The sequence below is a fragment of the Lutra lutra genome, chromosome 16, assembly GCF_902655055.1.
Source record: "Lutra lutra chromosome 16, mLutLut1.2, whole genome shotgun sequence".
Lineage (NCBI taxonomy): Eukaryota > Metazoa > Chordata > Mammalia > Carnivora > Mustelidae > Lutra > Lutra lutra.
In genome coordinates, this window is record NC_062293.1 from 2,725,454 (window position 1) to 2,742,718 (window position 17,265).

The following is a 17,265-nucleotide window of genomic DNA, read 5'->3' on the forward strand; positions in this document are numbered from 1 at the left end:
TGGTGGCCATGAGCCCGGGAGCACTGGAGGAGGCAGGCGGTGGACTCTTCCGGGACCCTCTGGTGGGCACGAGTGTGGCCCCATGAAGCTGTCCTCAGGCTCCTGGCCTCCCTCGTGCTGAGCCACTCGGTCTGTGTTCATGTGTGGTGGCCGCTCATGCCGTGTCCTAGCACAGCGCGCCTTGCACGTGCGGGAATCCTCCCCAACTATAATTGAGTCCATTATGGATGGCTTTCTCTGGTTTCCCTCTCTGCGTGTTGGGAATGTGGCCCTGTCGTACTGTAAAAGCTTAAGTGACCGGGCAGTCACACGTGCAGGTAGCTCCTGGTGGGGTGGCTGCAGGTGTGGTCCAGGGCTGGGGTTGCCTCCCGCAGGCCCCAGTCCTAGGAGCTCTGTCAGGGGAAGGTACTTGGGAGCTCTGGGTGAGGGGCCCGGCCAACCACACACCTCTCCTCCTTCCTCCACAGAAGCCAGGAAGGTGGGGGAGGCTGTGATGGGTCAGGAGAGCAAAGGGGCCTGCTGGATCCCACCTCTGGATGAAGGCTTTTGTGTCCCTGTCCTGCTCTAGGAGCCTCCCACTGAGCCCTGTACCCCTGCTGCATCCCACGAGGTGAGCACCTTCCTTCCAAGGTCCCCCATTCTGGTGGCCGGCCGTGAAGGAGTTTGTGGGAGCAGGCAGAGGACATCCTTCCTGCTGGTCGGCTCCCAGGGCCAGGCGTCCCTGCTCCCTTTCCCCTGGTTTTCCTGGTGGATCCCCGCAGACACAGCAGGTGCCGCATCTCCTTGGTCAGGGGCCTGCAGGACAAGGAGGAAACTCAGAGTGGCACCTTCTGAAGTGGCTGCCACAGCCACACCAGGCTGCTGGGGCTGGACACGTGGAGGGTTTGCGCTGAGAGGCTCTGTGTACACATGGGATCCCGAAGACAGAGTGTGCATGACAAAGAATGTGGACTCTCTCGTCGATCACATTTGTATGGGTTATGTATTGAAGTGATCATATTTGAATATATTGTGTCAAATTTAGGAATTGTAAAAATCACTCCCGCTTGCTCATTTTACATTTTTTAAAAAAAATACGGCGATAAGGAAATGTAAAATTTCATGTGAGGCTCACACGCTGTTTCCACTGGGCCACACAGCTCCGGGTTTGGCAGACGCTCCCACAGGCCGGGGCCAGATCGCAGGCAAAGGGGAACCGGTCTGTTTGCTCTTTCTTGGGAGGGACTTTCTTTTTTTTCTTTTTTTTTTTTTTAAAGATTATTTATTTATTTATTTGACAGACAGAGATCACAAGCAGGCAGAGAGGCAGGCAGAGAGAGAGGGGAAAGCAGGCTCCCCGCTGAGCAGAGAGCCCGATGTGGGGCTCGATCCCAGGACCCTGGGGTCATGACCTGAGCCGAAGGCAGAGGCTTTAACCCACTGAGCCACCCAGGTGCCCCTTGGGAGGGACTTTCAAAGGAGTCTCTCCGCAATGCCGGGCGAGGTGGGCCAGGGCGACAGCGGCAGGTCTCCTCTCTTGAAGGCCTGCCTGGACCCAAGTGGACGGGGAGTTGGGGAGACTGACCTCCTCTCTCAGCCTGCATTCTGCGTGTTGGAGCAGAAATCCATGCTTTTCAGGCATGAGCCCGTCTTGGGGGCAGGAACAGAATCCTATTTTTTCCCAGTTCAGGGGCAAGATTTGAGCTCCTTGGGTAGCAGCAGGCCCCCTCCCCCCACCGTCAGTGCCCAAAGAGGTGATGACTTCGGGCGGGGGAAGCAAGAGATAAAATGGGCATAAGAGAGGACTTTCTTATTGGGGTCACGGGTGAATCATTATAACAGCACCTTGCACTTCTGTGCGGTCAGACATGATCGGGGTAAGATCCACACAACCGAACATTTACTCCCTTAACTGTGTTTCTGTGCGCCGTTCAGTGGCGCCCAGTGTTTGACATGGTTGTGCAGCCGTCGCCCTCTACCTCCGGAACATCGTCTTCCCCGAGCCAAGCTCTGTCACCCAGAAACACCACCTGTCTGCCCTACCCCCCGCCAAGGCATCCACGGTCCTTTCCGTCTGTGAGTGTTTGAGTCCTCTGGGTGCCTCGCGTGAGAGGAATCCCACAGTGTCTGTCCTTCGAGTCTGCTGACCTCACTGCGTGTCTCGTCCTCCAGATCTAGCCGGTGTTGCCAGCAGGTGTCACTGCACAGTGTGACGTTTGCAGAGCCCCTTCGTGTGGCTGATCTCGCGCTCTTCTCCCACGTCCCGTGGACAGGCTTATTGGCCCCGTTTTGCTGATGGAGGACACTGGAGGCTCATCATTCGGGCTCCCTGGGACATCGTTAGAGGTCCCGTGTCCTGCACATGTGGCCAGATTTGGGTTCTCTGACCTTCCCCGGGCTCTGCCCACTTCACCCTGGCTGGGTGATGCTGGCACCATCCACCGCTTTGCCAAAACGATGCACCCACTGTTGTAATCATGCCAGGCAGTAGAAAGTAAAATTAGTTATAGGAGAAAACATTCTTGTTTTAAGTATCTTTCCCTCACCCCGTCTCCCTCACCCCCTCCCTTGAGACGAGGCAGAGGGGTTTGTAAGCATACCTGCAATGGAGGGGACAGGTCGGTTTATAAATACTGGATGACCTAGACGATGGGGCCGGTCTGAGGCCTGTTGACAGAGAGGCTTTGAAGGATGGGTTCCAGGTGGGGTGTGTGCGTGCCCACAGAATGCTAATCAATAATGTATAAGGAGAAGGGCATGTTATGCAAATTCAAGGTATAGGTATTGTGTCTGCCACAGTTAAATGCTGGGAAGCCACTGAGGGAGGGGCTGCACTGGGGGTGATCTGCAACCCCTCAGCTCCCACTGGTCTGGACTCCTGCCTCTCCTCGATCACCGGAAGCCCGCGGCGTGGCAGGGGACAGGAACAAGAGTAGCCTTTCCCGGGGGCTCTGGTCTGCGGGCGCTGACGGGCATCTCTCTTCTTTGGCAGCTGTGAGGGTTCCGCAGGCAGGAAGAACCACCCCGAGCCTTCAGATGCTGGTCTCTGTGGCCGGAGGCTTCTAGAATCAGCACGCTGAGAAGGCCGGCACCTTCCCCCGCAGGGGGAAGCCGTGGCAGCAGTGGCCGAGCCTGTAGCAGAACTGGTAAAGCTGTCTGTGGGCCAGTGGGTACTGCTTCACCAACCTCTTTACTCTGGTGTGTTTAGTAGCTCGGAGGAAGATCATACCTTTCAGGTTTGACCCAGTTTTAGTTTTTGTTGTCGTAACCGTGGCAGATCCACCTTTGAGCCCCTGGCAGCCCGCCCGCAGGGGGAGTGGTTTATGGCGGGCGCGTGCGTGGAGCTCCTGATCCGCAGGCAGCGGAGAACCGGGCCACCCTCTGCCAGTGCTGATCTCCACTCAGCGACAGTTTCCACGACAAACCCTCATCCTTCCCACCATCTGAGAGCCGGTGCCCTGGAGCCCTGAGAACCGCATGACCTTGATTTCAGAAGTGGATGGACAGACAGGGACGGACAGACAGGCGGCCCCGCGCGGCGGCCCCGCACAGCCTTGCTGCACTTCCCTCCGTGGATGACGGACATCTCCTCCCGCACCGCGAGCTGTGATGTCACTTCCTGTTCCCAGGGAGGAAGCAGGGGCTGTGGGTGGGGAATTGAGGCTTCCCCGGGTCCGCCTGCCGAAGCCTCCCCTTTCCTGACTTGTAGGGGACACATGGCAGAGGTCATGTGATGCGTCTTGGTACAGAGGCGGGAGAAGGGGGTGGGGAGACTGAGGGGAAGAGGCGCGTCAGGCAGCCGTGGTGGCGTGGCACGGCTGTGGCATGGCAAATGCTCCAGAATCAGACGCTTACAACACCAGTCACTTCTTATTTTTCCCAAGCCCGTGGGCCCGTTGGGGGCCACCCGATGGACTCAGTGGCTGCACTCGCGGCCGGGTGGAACGGGCAGCGCTGCTTCATGTGCCTTTCACCCCGTCCTGGGACCAGGAGCCCAACTGAGGCGATGGCAGAGGCCTAAGAGAATGAGTGGGAACATGGAAGCCTTCTTCTGGCCCAAGTGTGTAATGGCTCTTTCTTGAGCCTCATTCTTTGACCAAATAAGTCACATGACTGAGCCCACCTTGATATGGGGTGGAAAAGAGACTTCGGCTCTTTGATGGGAAACCTGCAGTCATACACGTGGCACAGGGACTCGCGTCTCATTACCGTGTGCCACCACGGTCGGTGGGGAGGACTGTGAATCTGATGACGACAATGGAGATGATAGCAGCCTTCATCTATTTAGTGCTAACCGTAGAGCAGTCACACAGCTAAGCGTCCTGTGTATGTGATCTTATGAGTTGCTTTTTATCGTAATCCCACAAGAAAGTTGTTGCCCACTTCATAGGTGGGCAAACTGAGGTTGGGAAAGCTTAAGTAACTTGCTCAGGTATAGTGACAGGGCAGCCAGGGTTTCCCTCCAGGTTTATCTGAGCTCTAAGCCTGGACTCGAAGACCTTTCAGTCTTTGTAATGCTGTCCTTCAGCCCCTGCTCCTGTACTGGGCCTTCTTTTGCCCTCGCTGAGTTTACCTTGTGGATGATGGGTGGATGGGTGGGTGGGTGGGTGGGTGGATGGCTGGATGGCTGAATGGTTGAGTTATGGTGGCTGGATGAGTGACCGGGTAGATGGCTGAATGGTTGAATGGGGTATGGGTAGGTGGATCGGTGGATGGATGGATGGACGGACGGATGTATCAGTGGACAGTGGAGGAACAGACAGATGGAGAGATGGCAGATGGACAAGTGGATGGGTAGATGAATAAAGTCTGTCTCCAGTGATCATTGCTGACGTGTACTCCTAGTTTCACCACACCATGCTGCTCCTGGGGAGGTCCTCCTTCATCATGGAGCTCTACATGAGCCACAACTCATCTGCTGGGTAGTAAGGGTGCCAGAGGACCTCTGAAGGAAAATCAGGTCCCGGGAAGGCAGATTTCATGGCCAGGGTCACTCCAGTGGTCACTGGAGGCCACAGCACAGTACGAGTCGGCCTTGGCTTGCGTGGAAAGGCCTCCTCTCTGCCGGCCCTTGGTCTGTGCTTCACTCTCAGAACACGAGGCAGGAGGTGGGCAGAAGAGCCTCTTACCGAGGAAGCGAATTAGGAGCGAGCAAGCTGGTGGTGATGGCCCTTGCTTCCCCATCCTCTTCTCTCCCTCTGCGCCCATCTCTTTCTCAGCATCAACAGCTGTCCCCTCTGCGGGTCTCCTGAGCCCTCCTGCACACGGTCTTCACCCTCTGCTCCTCCCGGGGAGGCCCGTCCGAGACCAGGACCTGGACACTGCTGGAGCGGGAGGACAGTTCTGAAGCAGCCTCCTTGGATCTGGGACAGTTTAAGGCAGACTCTGGGTGTTTGCTTGGTGACTGATATGGTAGCCGTGGTGCCCCAGAGGGGATGGGGAAGAGCTCTGGGCGTGCCCCACCTGTCCTGTTCAAGACCACCGACTCCGTGGCGCATGTTCCTTTTGACCTGATCCTAACTGGAAGAGGCCAGAAGTAGATTCTAGTCCCTGCTCCAGGATGCAGGGTGGCCAGCACAGGGTCCTGGATGAGGACAGGTTCCTGTATCATCACGTTTCCTCTCTTTCTCTTCTTATTGCAAGAGAGTTGACAAGCGAAGGTTGGGACTGAGGCTTTGGGTGGCACGCCGATGGCTCTTGCCTTCCTGCCACTGCTGGTGGCAGCCCCTGGGGCAGGTGTCTCAGTCTGAGCATTGGACACATGCCCTACCACTGCCCCGATTATTGCTTCTTCCCAGACGTATTGATGGGGCTTCTGCCGCTGACTATGGCCAACTGAAAGGCTCTGTAGCCTGTCAGAGCCTTAGGAACTGAGAGTGGCTTTGACTCAAGGTGTATTGTCAGTCCAAAACGTTATTTCTTTCTTCAGTTGAAAAATGGGGAGTCAGTTACAGATTGTGAAATGTATGGGTCTTAGTACAGTAGAAGGAGTTTTTGACAACTGTGTACCCCTGACTGACCATCACCTACATTGAGATAGGGAATATTCCCGCATCTCCAGAAGGTTCCTTGATGTGGCAGGGGTGCTGAAGTCCCCGAGCCAGATGATGGGGTGCAGGCAGCTGGACAGAGGCTGAAGCTCCAGCCTTACTGGGACTGTGGTGGTGGCCTGGACCAGTGCAGACCCATGGGAACCCAGCTCTGTTGAGCTAACAGCCAGGAGAGGGATCCAAGGCAGAGAAAGGGCTGGCAGCATCATCAGCTCACTCCCCTGCCTCCACATGGGACACTCAGGTCATCCAGAAAGATGTCCTGTCCTAGGTGGTAGGCATCATCCTCAAGAGTGCCCAGGCCCATGTGGGGCAGACTGGCCTCAAGTGTTCCCGTGACAGTGCTGTCCAACCTCCGAGACCACGTGTGGGGAGCTCAGAGGTGGGCATCCCTGGGCTCCAGATTGCCAAGAAAAGGGACATGTGACACCTTGCCCTGGGCAGGGGTTCAAGGCCACGTCCTGCCCAGAAAGTCCTTCTGGGCACTGTTTCTGTCGCACTGTCTTCTTGTTTGACTCCTGTGCTCAGGGCAGGTGGGGACAGCCGAGGATCGGTGCCCACACCAGCTCCAGGATGGACTTCTGCTGGCTAGGATTCTCCCAGAGCCGGGCTCCGGGGAGTTCTCTCGGGATGACTGTGCAGTGCAAATGCTGTTACAGCAGCTGGCAGAATGTATTTTTAAACACGTTACTGATGCAAGTTATTCTCCTGTGCTCGGGCTGGAGCCGTGTGTGCCGCGCCCGGGGAGGACGGGGCGGCCCATGGGAGGGAACATTTAAAAAACCTGCCCCAGGGTGGGTGTGCCCTGGGGGGCTCAGCCAGTTAAGCATCTGACTTTGGTTTTAACTCAGGTGGTGATCTCAGGGTTGTGGGATCCAGCCCCATGTCGGGCTCCCCGCTGGCCATGGAGTCTGCTCAGCACTCTCCCCCTCCGCCCCTGCTGCTCCTCCCTGCATGCGCTCTCTTTAAATACCTGCCCAACGGCACAGTCGGGCTGTGGGCAACCCCCTAGGCCTGAGCGTGCAGCTAGATGGGGGTCTGAGGGCCAGTTCTGAGACGTCGGGTCTGAAAGCGGCCTGTTCCTGCAGTGCGGAGCCCAGGAATGAGTCTCCACCAGGCCCCCTGGCTGTCAGGACCCGGGCCGACAAGCTCCCCCCATACCAGCCCCGTGGTCCCCCAGGCCCTGCGTTCTTGGGGAGGGCATCCTGGAGTCTCTATCCCGCCCTCCCCATTTCTGTCTGCTGCCTAAAAGTTAGAATCCTATTAAGGTCGCGGTTCCCTACGTTTGTGACACAAAGCCAGTCTCCGAGAAAACTTCGGCTGTTCAGCATCAAAATCCTATTACCAAATGCTGCATTTCTCATGCACGGACACCTGGCAGCAGGGAGATAAGTGGGAACGAGCTCCTGATTGTGGCCGCTGCGCTATCTGCCCAGCCCAGGCTGCCCCGGAGCCCAGCCCCTCCGCAGACCTGTGCCCCGCCCCCTCTTCCCCACCCCCAAGTCCCACTGTCTGGGCAGCTTCATGGGGCCTCCCTGTGCCAGCAGGGAAAGCCACCTAGGAAGTGCCTGTCCTCAACCCCCACCTTGTTCCTGGGGTGACTTCCTCTCCCTGGCCCTGCCCAGGAGGGTGTCTGTGAGCTGGGGTCCCTGGCCTGCAAGGGTACCGCCAAGGGCAGAAGAAAGGGGATGGGGTGTGTGGGGGAGACGGTTAGACCCTCTCCTGGGCTGGGGGCTGTGCTAAGGCCCAGAGAAGCAAGCGTGGGGATTAACTGTGGGGACCGTGCCCCCCCCCAAGCTCTGTAGACCGACAGCCAGGGCTGAGAGACAAGGCTCCCTCCCTGTGTTCTCCTGTCCTCCTGGTGAAGAACACCGGCCTCCAGCTCCGTGATCCCTTGTGGGTTCCAGGCCCTTCCCTAAGGCTATCTTTTATGAGCACCTACTGGCCTCCTGTCCTCCCCTGTAGGCAGGATGGGGCTGACCCTAAAGCTGGCCTTGTGGGGCCTTCGGGCCTCAGCCACCTTCTCTTCTGCCACCTGTCCTCAGCTGGCCACGCATCGGGGCTGAGCACCCTCCTGTCAGCCTACTGCTGCTTCCTTCTGAAAGCTGGCCATGCCCCAGCGCAGCCCACTCCCACCTTTGCTGTGCCCACGGCACTCTGGACAGCCCTTTGCCGCAGAGTGTATTGTCATTGTCTGTTTCTGTCATGGCAGTGGAGGCCCATGCTCCTGCCCAGGCCTGAGTACGTCGCAGGTGAGGAGCGAAAGGGGGCCTGTCACTGCCAGTACAGGGGAGCGGTCCCCCTCATGGGTGAGCCCAGGGCCTCTCAGGTAGGGGCACAAGGCGGGGAGACAGTCAGTGTCCAGGCCTCACCCCTTAGCCCCATCTGGCTGCCTGCCTCCCCACTGGACTGTGAACCACTGAGGACCACGAGGGAGGCAGCCTCAGTCCCCTCCACCTAGCACAGAGCACACCACAGCCTCCCTCGGGGTATGGAGAAGGGTGCGAAGAGCCTGTCTGGGTCACCCTCAGGGTTTCCTCTCCTCCCTCACCTCTCCCCTTTCCCAGCTGCGCTTTCCTTCATAGCCACAGGACCCTGCCCCCCATCCCCCCGCCCCAGAGAGGTGTGGGGCACGGAGAGGGACATGGAAAGGGGTAGTTTGTCTCCCAGGTAACCTGGGCCTGTAGGCGAGACTGAGGGTTTTGCTTTTTCCATTAGTTTATTCATCCACCCAACAAGTGTTTGAGAACCTTGTCTGTGTTGGCCACTGGGTTTACAGTGGTGAACAAGACAGATAGTCCCCAGCCCTCCAAGACCACGGATGAGTAAGGAAACAAGTTAAAATATAATTACGATTTGCAACAGGCGCCACAAAGGAGAACAGGGACCCAAGAGATGAGATGGGACCGGGTCTCACAAGGAGGCAGAAAGGGAGAGGGTCCCTGCTGGGGGGCAGGGGGCCGCTGGGCCCCTTAGGGATCTGGAGCATCTGACACCCTCTCGTGAGGCATAATAGAGACTGGGGTTCCTGCGGTGTCTGAAAGCCTTGGTTCCCTTCGCGGTGGGGCCCCTGTTCCTTTGCAAAGGATTCTCTCCCACCCCTGCCACCTCCCAGGGATCCTGCGTGTGCCCCTGCTCCCTTGTCCCTCGCGCTCCCCCCATCTTCTCACTGGGTGCTCCTCTCTCTGCCCTTGGCCGCAGCCACCACTTACATCTCTCCTTGCTGTAACCCTCGTATGACGCATCTGCGGGTCTAACGGTTATGCCACAGCTTCGTGGCATCAGACAAGTCATTTCTTAGCCCACACCCTCTGGGCTCAGGAGCCCGGGAGCCCAGGCAGCTGAGGTGTGCAGCTCAGCGGCCCTCACAGGGTTGCGGTCAGCATGCCGGCTGTCAGAGGGGGGCCCTGGTTCCTCCTCCATGGATCTCTCCCTGTGGCCACTTGAGTGTGTCTCCCTGACATGGTGGCCAGCTCCCACCAGCGTGAGAGCGGGTGGTATCGTTTTTGGCCTGATCACAGTACTGTGCATTCCGGGGGTGGCACAGCCCGGCCCTGGCATGAGGAGAGAGGGGACCGTGTCAGGGGACGTGGGTGAGGATCGTGGTGGCCATCCTGGAGGTGGGCGCCACAATCCGCAAAGCAGACCAGACTGTCTCCCAAGCCCTAGATCCTGGCAGCCGACCACCTGCCATACAGCCCCTCCCCCAGACATCCCAGTGCTCTTCCAGCACAACATGTCTGAGTCTGAACCCAACCCCACAAGCCTTGGGGAACCTTGTTCTGTAGCTGTTAACGCATACCAAGGTGTTGAGAATACCATCGGGGGTGCCCGTGACCCGACGACAAACCCCACATCCACCTGGCAGACGCCCCCAAGTCCTGTCCGTGGTCCTGACCAGTCTCTGACCGCCTGGTGTGTCTCAGTGCCTCACAAGAGAGCCCGCGGCTGCCTCCACATTGAGATTCCTGCCTGGGTTTTTAGCCCCTTCTGCCCTGGCCTCACACCAGGGCCAACCTCCTAAGATACGCGTCTGTGTCGTTTCCTGCTCAAATTCACATGGCTGTTGAGGGTCCTTGGCGCCGTGTTCGAGGTGCTCCTGGATCTGGTGCCTGACTTGCACGGCCGGCCTCACCTTCCAGCGCGTCCGGTCCCAGGCCCAGAAGACACCCCACTCCCTGCTAAGGGCCCCACGCACGCTTCCCCCATCCCCAGTACTGGCACTTTGTGCATTCTGCCACTCACACGTCACTACTGAGCCCCTGTCCTGTGCCGGGCACTGTTCTACGCCCCGAGCACAGCTGAGGTCTGCCCTGTGGCACTTGAGGTCCCGTGCAAGCCCTTACGCCCCTCCTCTGCGGGGGTTCTGGTTTGTGCATCCTCCTCCCTCTGCACCGCAGCCCCTCGGGGACAGACCTGTGCGGTGTTCTTATTTGTGTCCCCAGTCTCTAGTGTGGGAGGGGCTGGAGGGATGCTCAGCTCTGGAATGGTGCTTTTGGGAAGGGCCCGCCAGCAGGAAGGAACCAGCTGACCTAAGGTTCCCCGAGGGCCTGGAGCAGGGTCCTTGGTCTGGCTCACGGATTCCAGGACTCAGGGACCCAGGCTGATCCGGAGAGGGAAGCCCAGAAGACACGGAGGAGAGCCCGGGAGCACTTTGGATAGTGCCTCAGATAGCTCCTTTTCACCGAGAGGCTATACGCAAGCCCAGTTCTCTCGCATTTGGGGAATGCTTCTGGGGGCCTGAAGTCCCTGGGGCCCCCGCTTCAAGCCTGGCTGTCACTGGGGTCACACAGCCCCCAGCCTTTCTGCCAGAAACTGCTTTCCCCGACCTTGGGGAAAATTGCTTCCCAAATTACACCCCTCCATTTCCCAAGCTTTAAACACAGCGCAGGGGACACGTAAATTGCATAAGGGCCTTCTCATTCCTGTTGGATGCGTTGAATAATGTAACATTCCAACAATACCTAAAGGTACACTGTATTATTAAAACTCACTGGCATTAAAAAAGGAAGAAGCAGCCGCAGTTCAGCTACAGTAGAAGTGTCACCCACTCCCACTAGATGCCAGAATAATAAAACCCAAATTATTATTATTATTATTTTTTTTTTGTCAAGGACTGGATTCATAAGGCATGAGGGGAGTCAGGGACGGAGCTGGCTTCTGGTTTAAAAATGAAAGGAGGAGACTCATGTATTCAGAATATCACGCACTCCCCTATCATCTTTACTCCCGGAACGCAGCATCCCGTGTTCTCCTTCTCCGGGCTCAAGAGCCGGCAAGGTTTGCTTTCTTAGCGCGTCTCATGTCAAGCTCTGGGTTTGGTCATCGGCTTGTGTGTGGGGAAGCAGAGACCGAGAGCATCAGGGAGGGGAGGAACAGGACAGGCATGCTCCACCACCCTGAACAGTGCTGGAGAAGGGGTGGACAGAAGCCAGGAGAAGGGGCACGAGTGGTAGGGAGGGGAGCGCGTCAGAGGGAAATGCGGACAGGAAGCGAGGCTGAGTGCAGCGTCCCTGATGGGCGACAGCTCCGTGTCCCACCAGACGGTGTGGTTGGTAGGACAAGCAGCTCTGCTTGGTTTGGACTTGTCGGTGGTTTTTAGAAATTGGATACCAATCCTTGTCATTACATTGCATTTGCCAAGTTTTACTGTAGCACAAGGGACAGGCAGCTTTGCCTGAGTTTAAGGTGTGCAACATAATGACTCGTGGTAGGTACCCGCTGTGAAGTGGCCACCACAGCGAGGTGGGGTGACATCTGTCCCCTCACACGTTCACACGTGATTTCCCGGGATGGTGAGTTTTGAGATCTCCTCCCTTGGTGACTTTCATGTTCACAGCATAGCGATCATGCTGTCCCTCCTGACCTCCGCACCCAATTCCCAAGGCCCTATTCCGAGATGGGCGAGCTGAGCCCCTGGGATTTGCAGATGCCACTTCCTGAGGCCCTCAGGGACATCGACTGGGAATGTGGGCAGACGAGGATGGGCGCCAAGGTAAAGTCCTGAGTCTGTGGGGCCGTGCCCGCTCAGATGGGGCCCGAGTGCCCGCCCCAGGCCCAGGGAAGGGGCACAGCACGAGGGTGCTGGTGGGTGTCTCTGCTACTCTGTGTTGCCTCAGCTCTAATCCCTCCTTCCCCCTCCCAGCCCTGTAGTGGGCAGAGGTCAGGGGTCCTCAGAGAGGAATGAAGGGGCCGGCTGCCCAGTCCCTCTGAGGGCTGGAGTTTGAGGGTGACCAGAGGACCTTTCCCTCTGCGCAGGTCTGTTCTCGCAGCAGCCTCTGCTGGGCTAGTACCTGTGTGTGTGTCGGCTTATTTATTTATTTATTTATTTATTCATTCATTCATTCATTCATTCATTTATTTTGCAAAAGACACTTTTTAGAGGTCCCAGTGTTTATTTTCCATCTTCTCTCCCTAATGGCAATAATCCCAACAGGAGGCCTTTTGGGCCATTGCACCAAAGGCAGCCCCAGCTGTCTGCCCCCTTGGGAGCCAAGCTGGGAGCTGGGCTGGCTCTGTAGCCACCATGGGCCCTGGAGATACGGGGAGGAGGAGGAATGCCCTGGGGAGACCTTCCCTGAGACTGAAGCCTCCCCGCCTGCTCCCTGCCCTTGCCCTTGGTAGGACCACACCTGGTACTTTCCAGCAATAGGCTCTTCTCCAGGATCATGTCCGTCTGCTCCCCCCCCCACCTATGTCCAGCCTTCCTGGGGGCCTCTGTCCACCCCCAAATTATTTGGAGCGCTCCCCCATCCAAAGTGAGGGGGTTAGATCCCGAAGAAGTAGGTCGAGGATTTAGGGAAGAGTCCTGGCCATCAGTGAACCCTTGTGCCACTGGCCCTGGGGTTCTGCGGGGTGCGCGGGTGGGCAGCCCCGCAGGAGGCACAAGGACTTGGACATTGATGGTCAGCAGTTGGAGGCTCCTGACTACCTCTGGCCTTGGGCAATGCGCTGGTAGAGGCTGGAACCACGGGCACCTGCCACTGTGCTTGGTGCATGGCGGGACACAGTGAACATGGTTCCAGGTGGGGGGAAGAGGCAGCCCCCTCCTCTGCTGGATTTGGGACAGCAGGCGGTGGTCTTGACCCTGGACCTCAGCTAGGCAGGCCTCACTGTCTTGTGCTGCTGTGAGCCCCATGGGCCTTCTGCTCTCTTTCTTTCTTTCTCTTTTTAAGATTTTACTTATTTATTTTTCAGAGAGCGAGAGAGTGAGAGAGTGAGTACGCACATAAGCAGGGGGAGTGGGAGAGGGAGAAGCAGGCTCCCCTCCAAGAAAGGAGCCCAATGTGGGACTGGATCCCAGGACCTTGGGATCATGACATGGGCTGAAGGCAGATGACCGAGCCACCCAGGGATCCCTTTCCTTTTCCCTTTTCCCAGAGCCAGCCGTGGGGCCTAGAAAGACCTCATGGCTACGTACTTGGCCTTCTGCCTCTTTCTATTATCTGTTCTGAGAAGGCGGAGGTGGGACCTGCCCTTCCTGCTGGCAGCTGGGACTTATGTCCCTGAAAACCCCAGGGCAGAAGCCCCTGGTTCTGCACTGTGGGTGGTGGCTGGTGTTTCCTCCTGCAGAGTGGGGGAGACCGTGCTGTTGCAATCCGAGACAAGCCATGAGATGATCTCTCGTTTAAGGAGACAGAGGGCGGCCGGACACTGGTGAGGCTGGCTCTTGCCCTGGGTCCCCGGGGCCTGGCCAGGGCAGGGCTGCTCACCCTGGTGGGGGTGGGGGGTGGGGAAAGCACCCTGGTCCAGTCCCAGTGACCCCGTGGCCCACACTCTCCCATCTAAGTGAGCACCGCCGGTATTGCACCACCCAGCAGAGTGAATTAACGTCTCCTCTCTGGGCCTGCGTGGCTCCTGAGGGGGGTGCAGAGTCGGGGTACCGGGTGCACAGCTCAACACGCGAGTGGCAGGGGAGTGGCAGGGGGTCCTGGGGGACGTGAAGGCATCATGTTGGAGAAGGTGGCCCAGTTTCAAAAACTGTAGATAACCATCAGTGTGCTGGGGACAGAGGAGTTTAGGGGTCCCTAGATGCCTGTGCGGTCCTGCTTTCCTCCCTGTCTTTGCCCCCTGTCCCTTGTCATCTGTCCTTGGGTTTAGGTCCCCGGGGTGCTGTCTGCCTGCCGCCCTTACTCCTCTTCCGGTGGGTCTGGTGCAGAATGAGTTCCAGCCCTTGCCTTTTGTGCTGGCTGCTGAGGGTCCGGTGTTTGGTTCTAAGAGAAGCCTGCCTACCTGCCCTCTCTGCCCACCTACGTGGTCACACCTGGAGCCCCCTCTGCCCTGCTCCCCTTCCTCCTCCTGGGCCCTACCCCGGCCACCTCGCCCACTGCCTAATTTAGCATGGACCTAGGAGAACAGATCTCACACTTGCTTTTCCCATTGACAGGTGGCCTCCCGGAGCTCAGGGCCATTTTCCATTTTCCATTCTCTCCAATGCCCAGCTCCTGGCGCTGTGCGGGGATGGCATGGATGGCCACTGGGAAGGCACGTGGGGCCCGGGCACTTGTCTGCGGTGGGCAGTGCTCTGTGGGGTTGGCCCTGCCATTTGGGATGTGGGTGGTTCCCCTTTAAGTAACTGGATTTTAGGAAAAGAAACAAACTGGTAGTCTTTTCTTTCCTTTTTTAAAGCTCCGTTGTGGGGTTTCTGGGGATGTGCCAGCAGGAGCCTTTCCATGGAGGCAGGCTGGGGGGACCACTCCTGGGTCAGCCTGACTCAGGACCCTGTCCCAGAGACGGTCTCCGGGGGCTGACCAGAGAGAGGGTCCTGAATGGTGTTTGTGTCTTGTCTGCCTGGAGACACGCTCACTGGGTTGGACTGAATGAAGCGAAGAAAGGACTCCTAAGGCCAAACAGTAGCGAACCAGCCCCCTTGTGTTTCTCTGGCTCCCGGGTGTGATGAAGGACGCCGGTCTAAGAAGCCTAACGGGTGCAGAGGGGAGAATGAAGGGGAGTCTTCATGCCTTCTCTTGACGAGCACTGAGTAAGCTCTGACTGTGTGCCAGGCACGGCCTGCACACAGGGGATCAGAACTGAGTATAAGAGACTCAGGTACTTGCCCTCGGGGCACTTGTTCTGGCGTGAGGCATCTGTGTGGAAGCAGATGTGATCAGTCATGGGGGAGGTCGATGGGGCCAGGGAAGCAGGAATGGGGGATGGCCGCCATGTCTGATAAGGTGTTCTCCTTGGGATTGGCCACTTGGAAGATGCCATAGATCAGAGTCGCCAGGGAGGGAGGGGCAACCATGTGGTTACGTAGGGAAGAGGGTCCTGAGCAGTGCAGGTACGAAGGTGTGGTGCAGGGGGAGGCCTGCTTGTGTTGCGGGGGGACAGCCTGGAGGCCCAGGGCTGCAGCGGGCAGGGACACTGCCTCGGGTCCTGTGGGAAGAGGGAGAATTACCAGGAAGCTGTGAACCCACAGCCCAAGCAAGAGCGTGCGGCTTAGTTTCGCCTCCATCGTCTTAGTCCCGCCACATCATGGAAGCATCGGGCTCCTCAAACCTGGTGGCTCCTGGCTTGCAGGCCACTGTGGCAACTCCGGGTGTTTTCTCCCAGCGACACAGGACGGCATCGGGGGGATATGTCAGGAGGGTGACATCACCCAAAGAGCCTTTTAAAAAGAGAGGGACCAGGGAGTTTCGGCAGTGGTAGCAGTGGGGGCGTACTGGACTCTGTACCGGGAGAGGCAGGAAATGGGGGCATCGCGTGACCAGACCGGCGGGAGCCAGCAGGGCGGGGAGGGGTTAGAGAACATTGCAGGGCACTGCGGGGGGGGGCCGGCCTGCAGCACGGGCGCCCACCTGCCGTTTGGCGATAGGGTCCTAATGCTTTTACCCCTCAGGTTCCTCTTGGTCCCGTGGGGTGTGGTCACTGGGCCGCAGCCGTCTTCTCTAGGGCAATCACCCTGGGTTTGTTTTATATCAAAAAGAGGATGTTTGCTTCAAAAGCATTTACATTTTTTTCTTTTCTTTTCCTTCAGGTTGAGAATCTGAGAACCTGAAGCTTTTCCTGTTGATTCTCACTATTCTCCCAGCAAACTTCCACCCGAGAAAGTTCCAGAAAGAGCCCCACGGGAGGCCTCCCTGCTACAGCGAAGCAGACCTCACCCACCCCTACCAGGTAAGGCTGCCGCTGGCCAGAGCTGTCCTAGGAGTCTGGGTTTGCGACGGAAAAACGTTTCATTGGCATGAGGGGCGGGCAGGGTGGGGATGTTCTGCTGGCTCAGGTGTAAGGCTCGCTGTGGTTTTGAGGGGCTCAGGGGGCGGGATGGGGAGCGTCGGCAGATCCCTGGGAATGTGCTGGCTTGAATTTGTACGGAGTACCTGCCGTCTGTGACCTGAAATCCATCAGCCCGGCTGATGGATGGGGAAGGTGGACGGGGTGTGGTGTCCACCGTCTGGTGTCCATGCGAGAGGCGGAGGCTGAGGCCAGGTCTGACTCTCCCCTGCCCAGATCTCCCTGCAGCCAGTGAGTGGTGCTCAGGGCTCCATGGGGTTCCCGAGGGGACTGCCTGATCCACTCCATCCCACCTCAGCTGTGGCAGCAGCAACCCGGGGTTAGCGGGTGAGCGGCGTACCACTGCTGGCTCGGGGCCCATCCCCCTTCAGGTCACCCCGTGTCAGGCGCCAGCCACAAGTCTTGGGGGCCGCTTGCACTGAGGACGTACCGGCTACAAATTCCCATGACCTTCGGGTTTGATAATTGGCTAGCATGACTCTCAGAACCTAAGAGCCATACCTGTGGCTACATTTTTATAATAAAGGACACACGTGGGGTGAAGTCTGCCCTTCCCCTGCAGGGTTAGGACACGTCCCCATCCTAGCATATCCACATGTTCACCTGTCACCAACCTCCCTGAGCTTTGGGTGTCCAGAGTTCTACTGGAGCCCTATTACTTCATTGGTCACAAGACTGGACCCTGTCTCCTGCCCCTCTCTCCCCTGAGGGGGCCGGGAAGTCTCAACTTTCCAGTCAGTTCCTCTCTGTTGAAGAACCCTGAGCCCTGAGCCACCCAGTTAGCGGGAAGTCAGGTGTGGGAGTAACAGGCGACAGGAATTCCAGAGCCCAGGGACAAAACCAGACGTAGTCTCGACCCCCTCACCAGGAAGCTCCCTGCAGAGACACTGCCCCAAACGAGAGGGTCAGGCTCGTCGGAGGCAGGGCAGGAACAACTCAAGCCCGAGTCCCGCTGTCCCTCTTGTGTGCTGACCCTTTCCTGGGTGGAGCACACGATGCCGAC

The 17,265-nt window shown here is 58.0% G+C and overlaps 1 protein-coding gene across 1 annotated transcript in view; it reads left to right on the forward strand.

The window, feature by feature from the left end:
* The window catches only part of LOC125087533 (uncharacterized), a gene marked incomplete at its 5' end in the record, with an annotated part of 360,005 nt that overhangs the window by 82,801 nt on the left and 259,939 nt on the right, over window positions 1-17,265 (forward strand). The window contains 1 exon segment of the mRNA XM_053447808.1: window positions 16,006-16,145. Within this exon segment, the coding sequence (XP_053303783.1) occupies window positions 16,006-16,018 (13 nt within the window).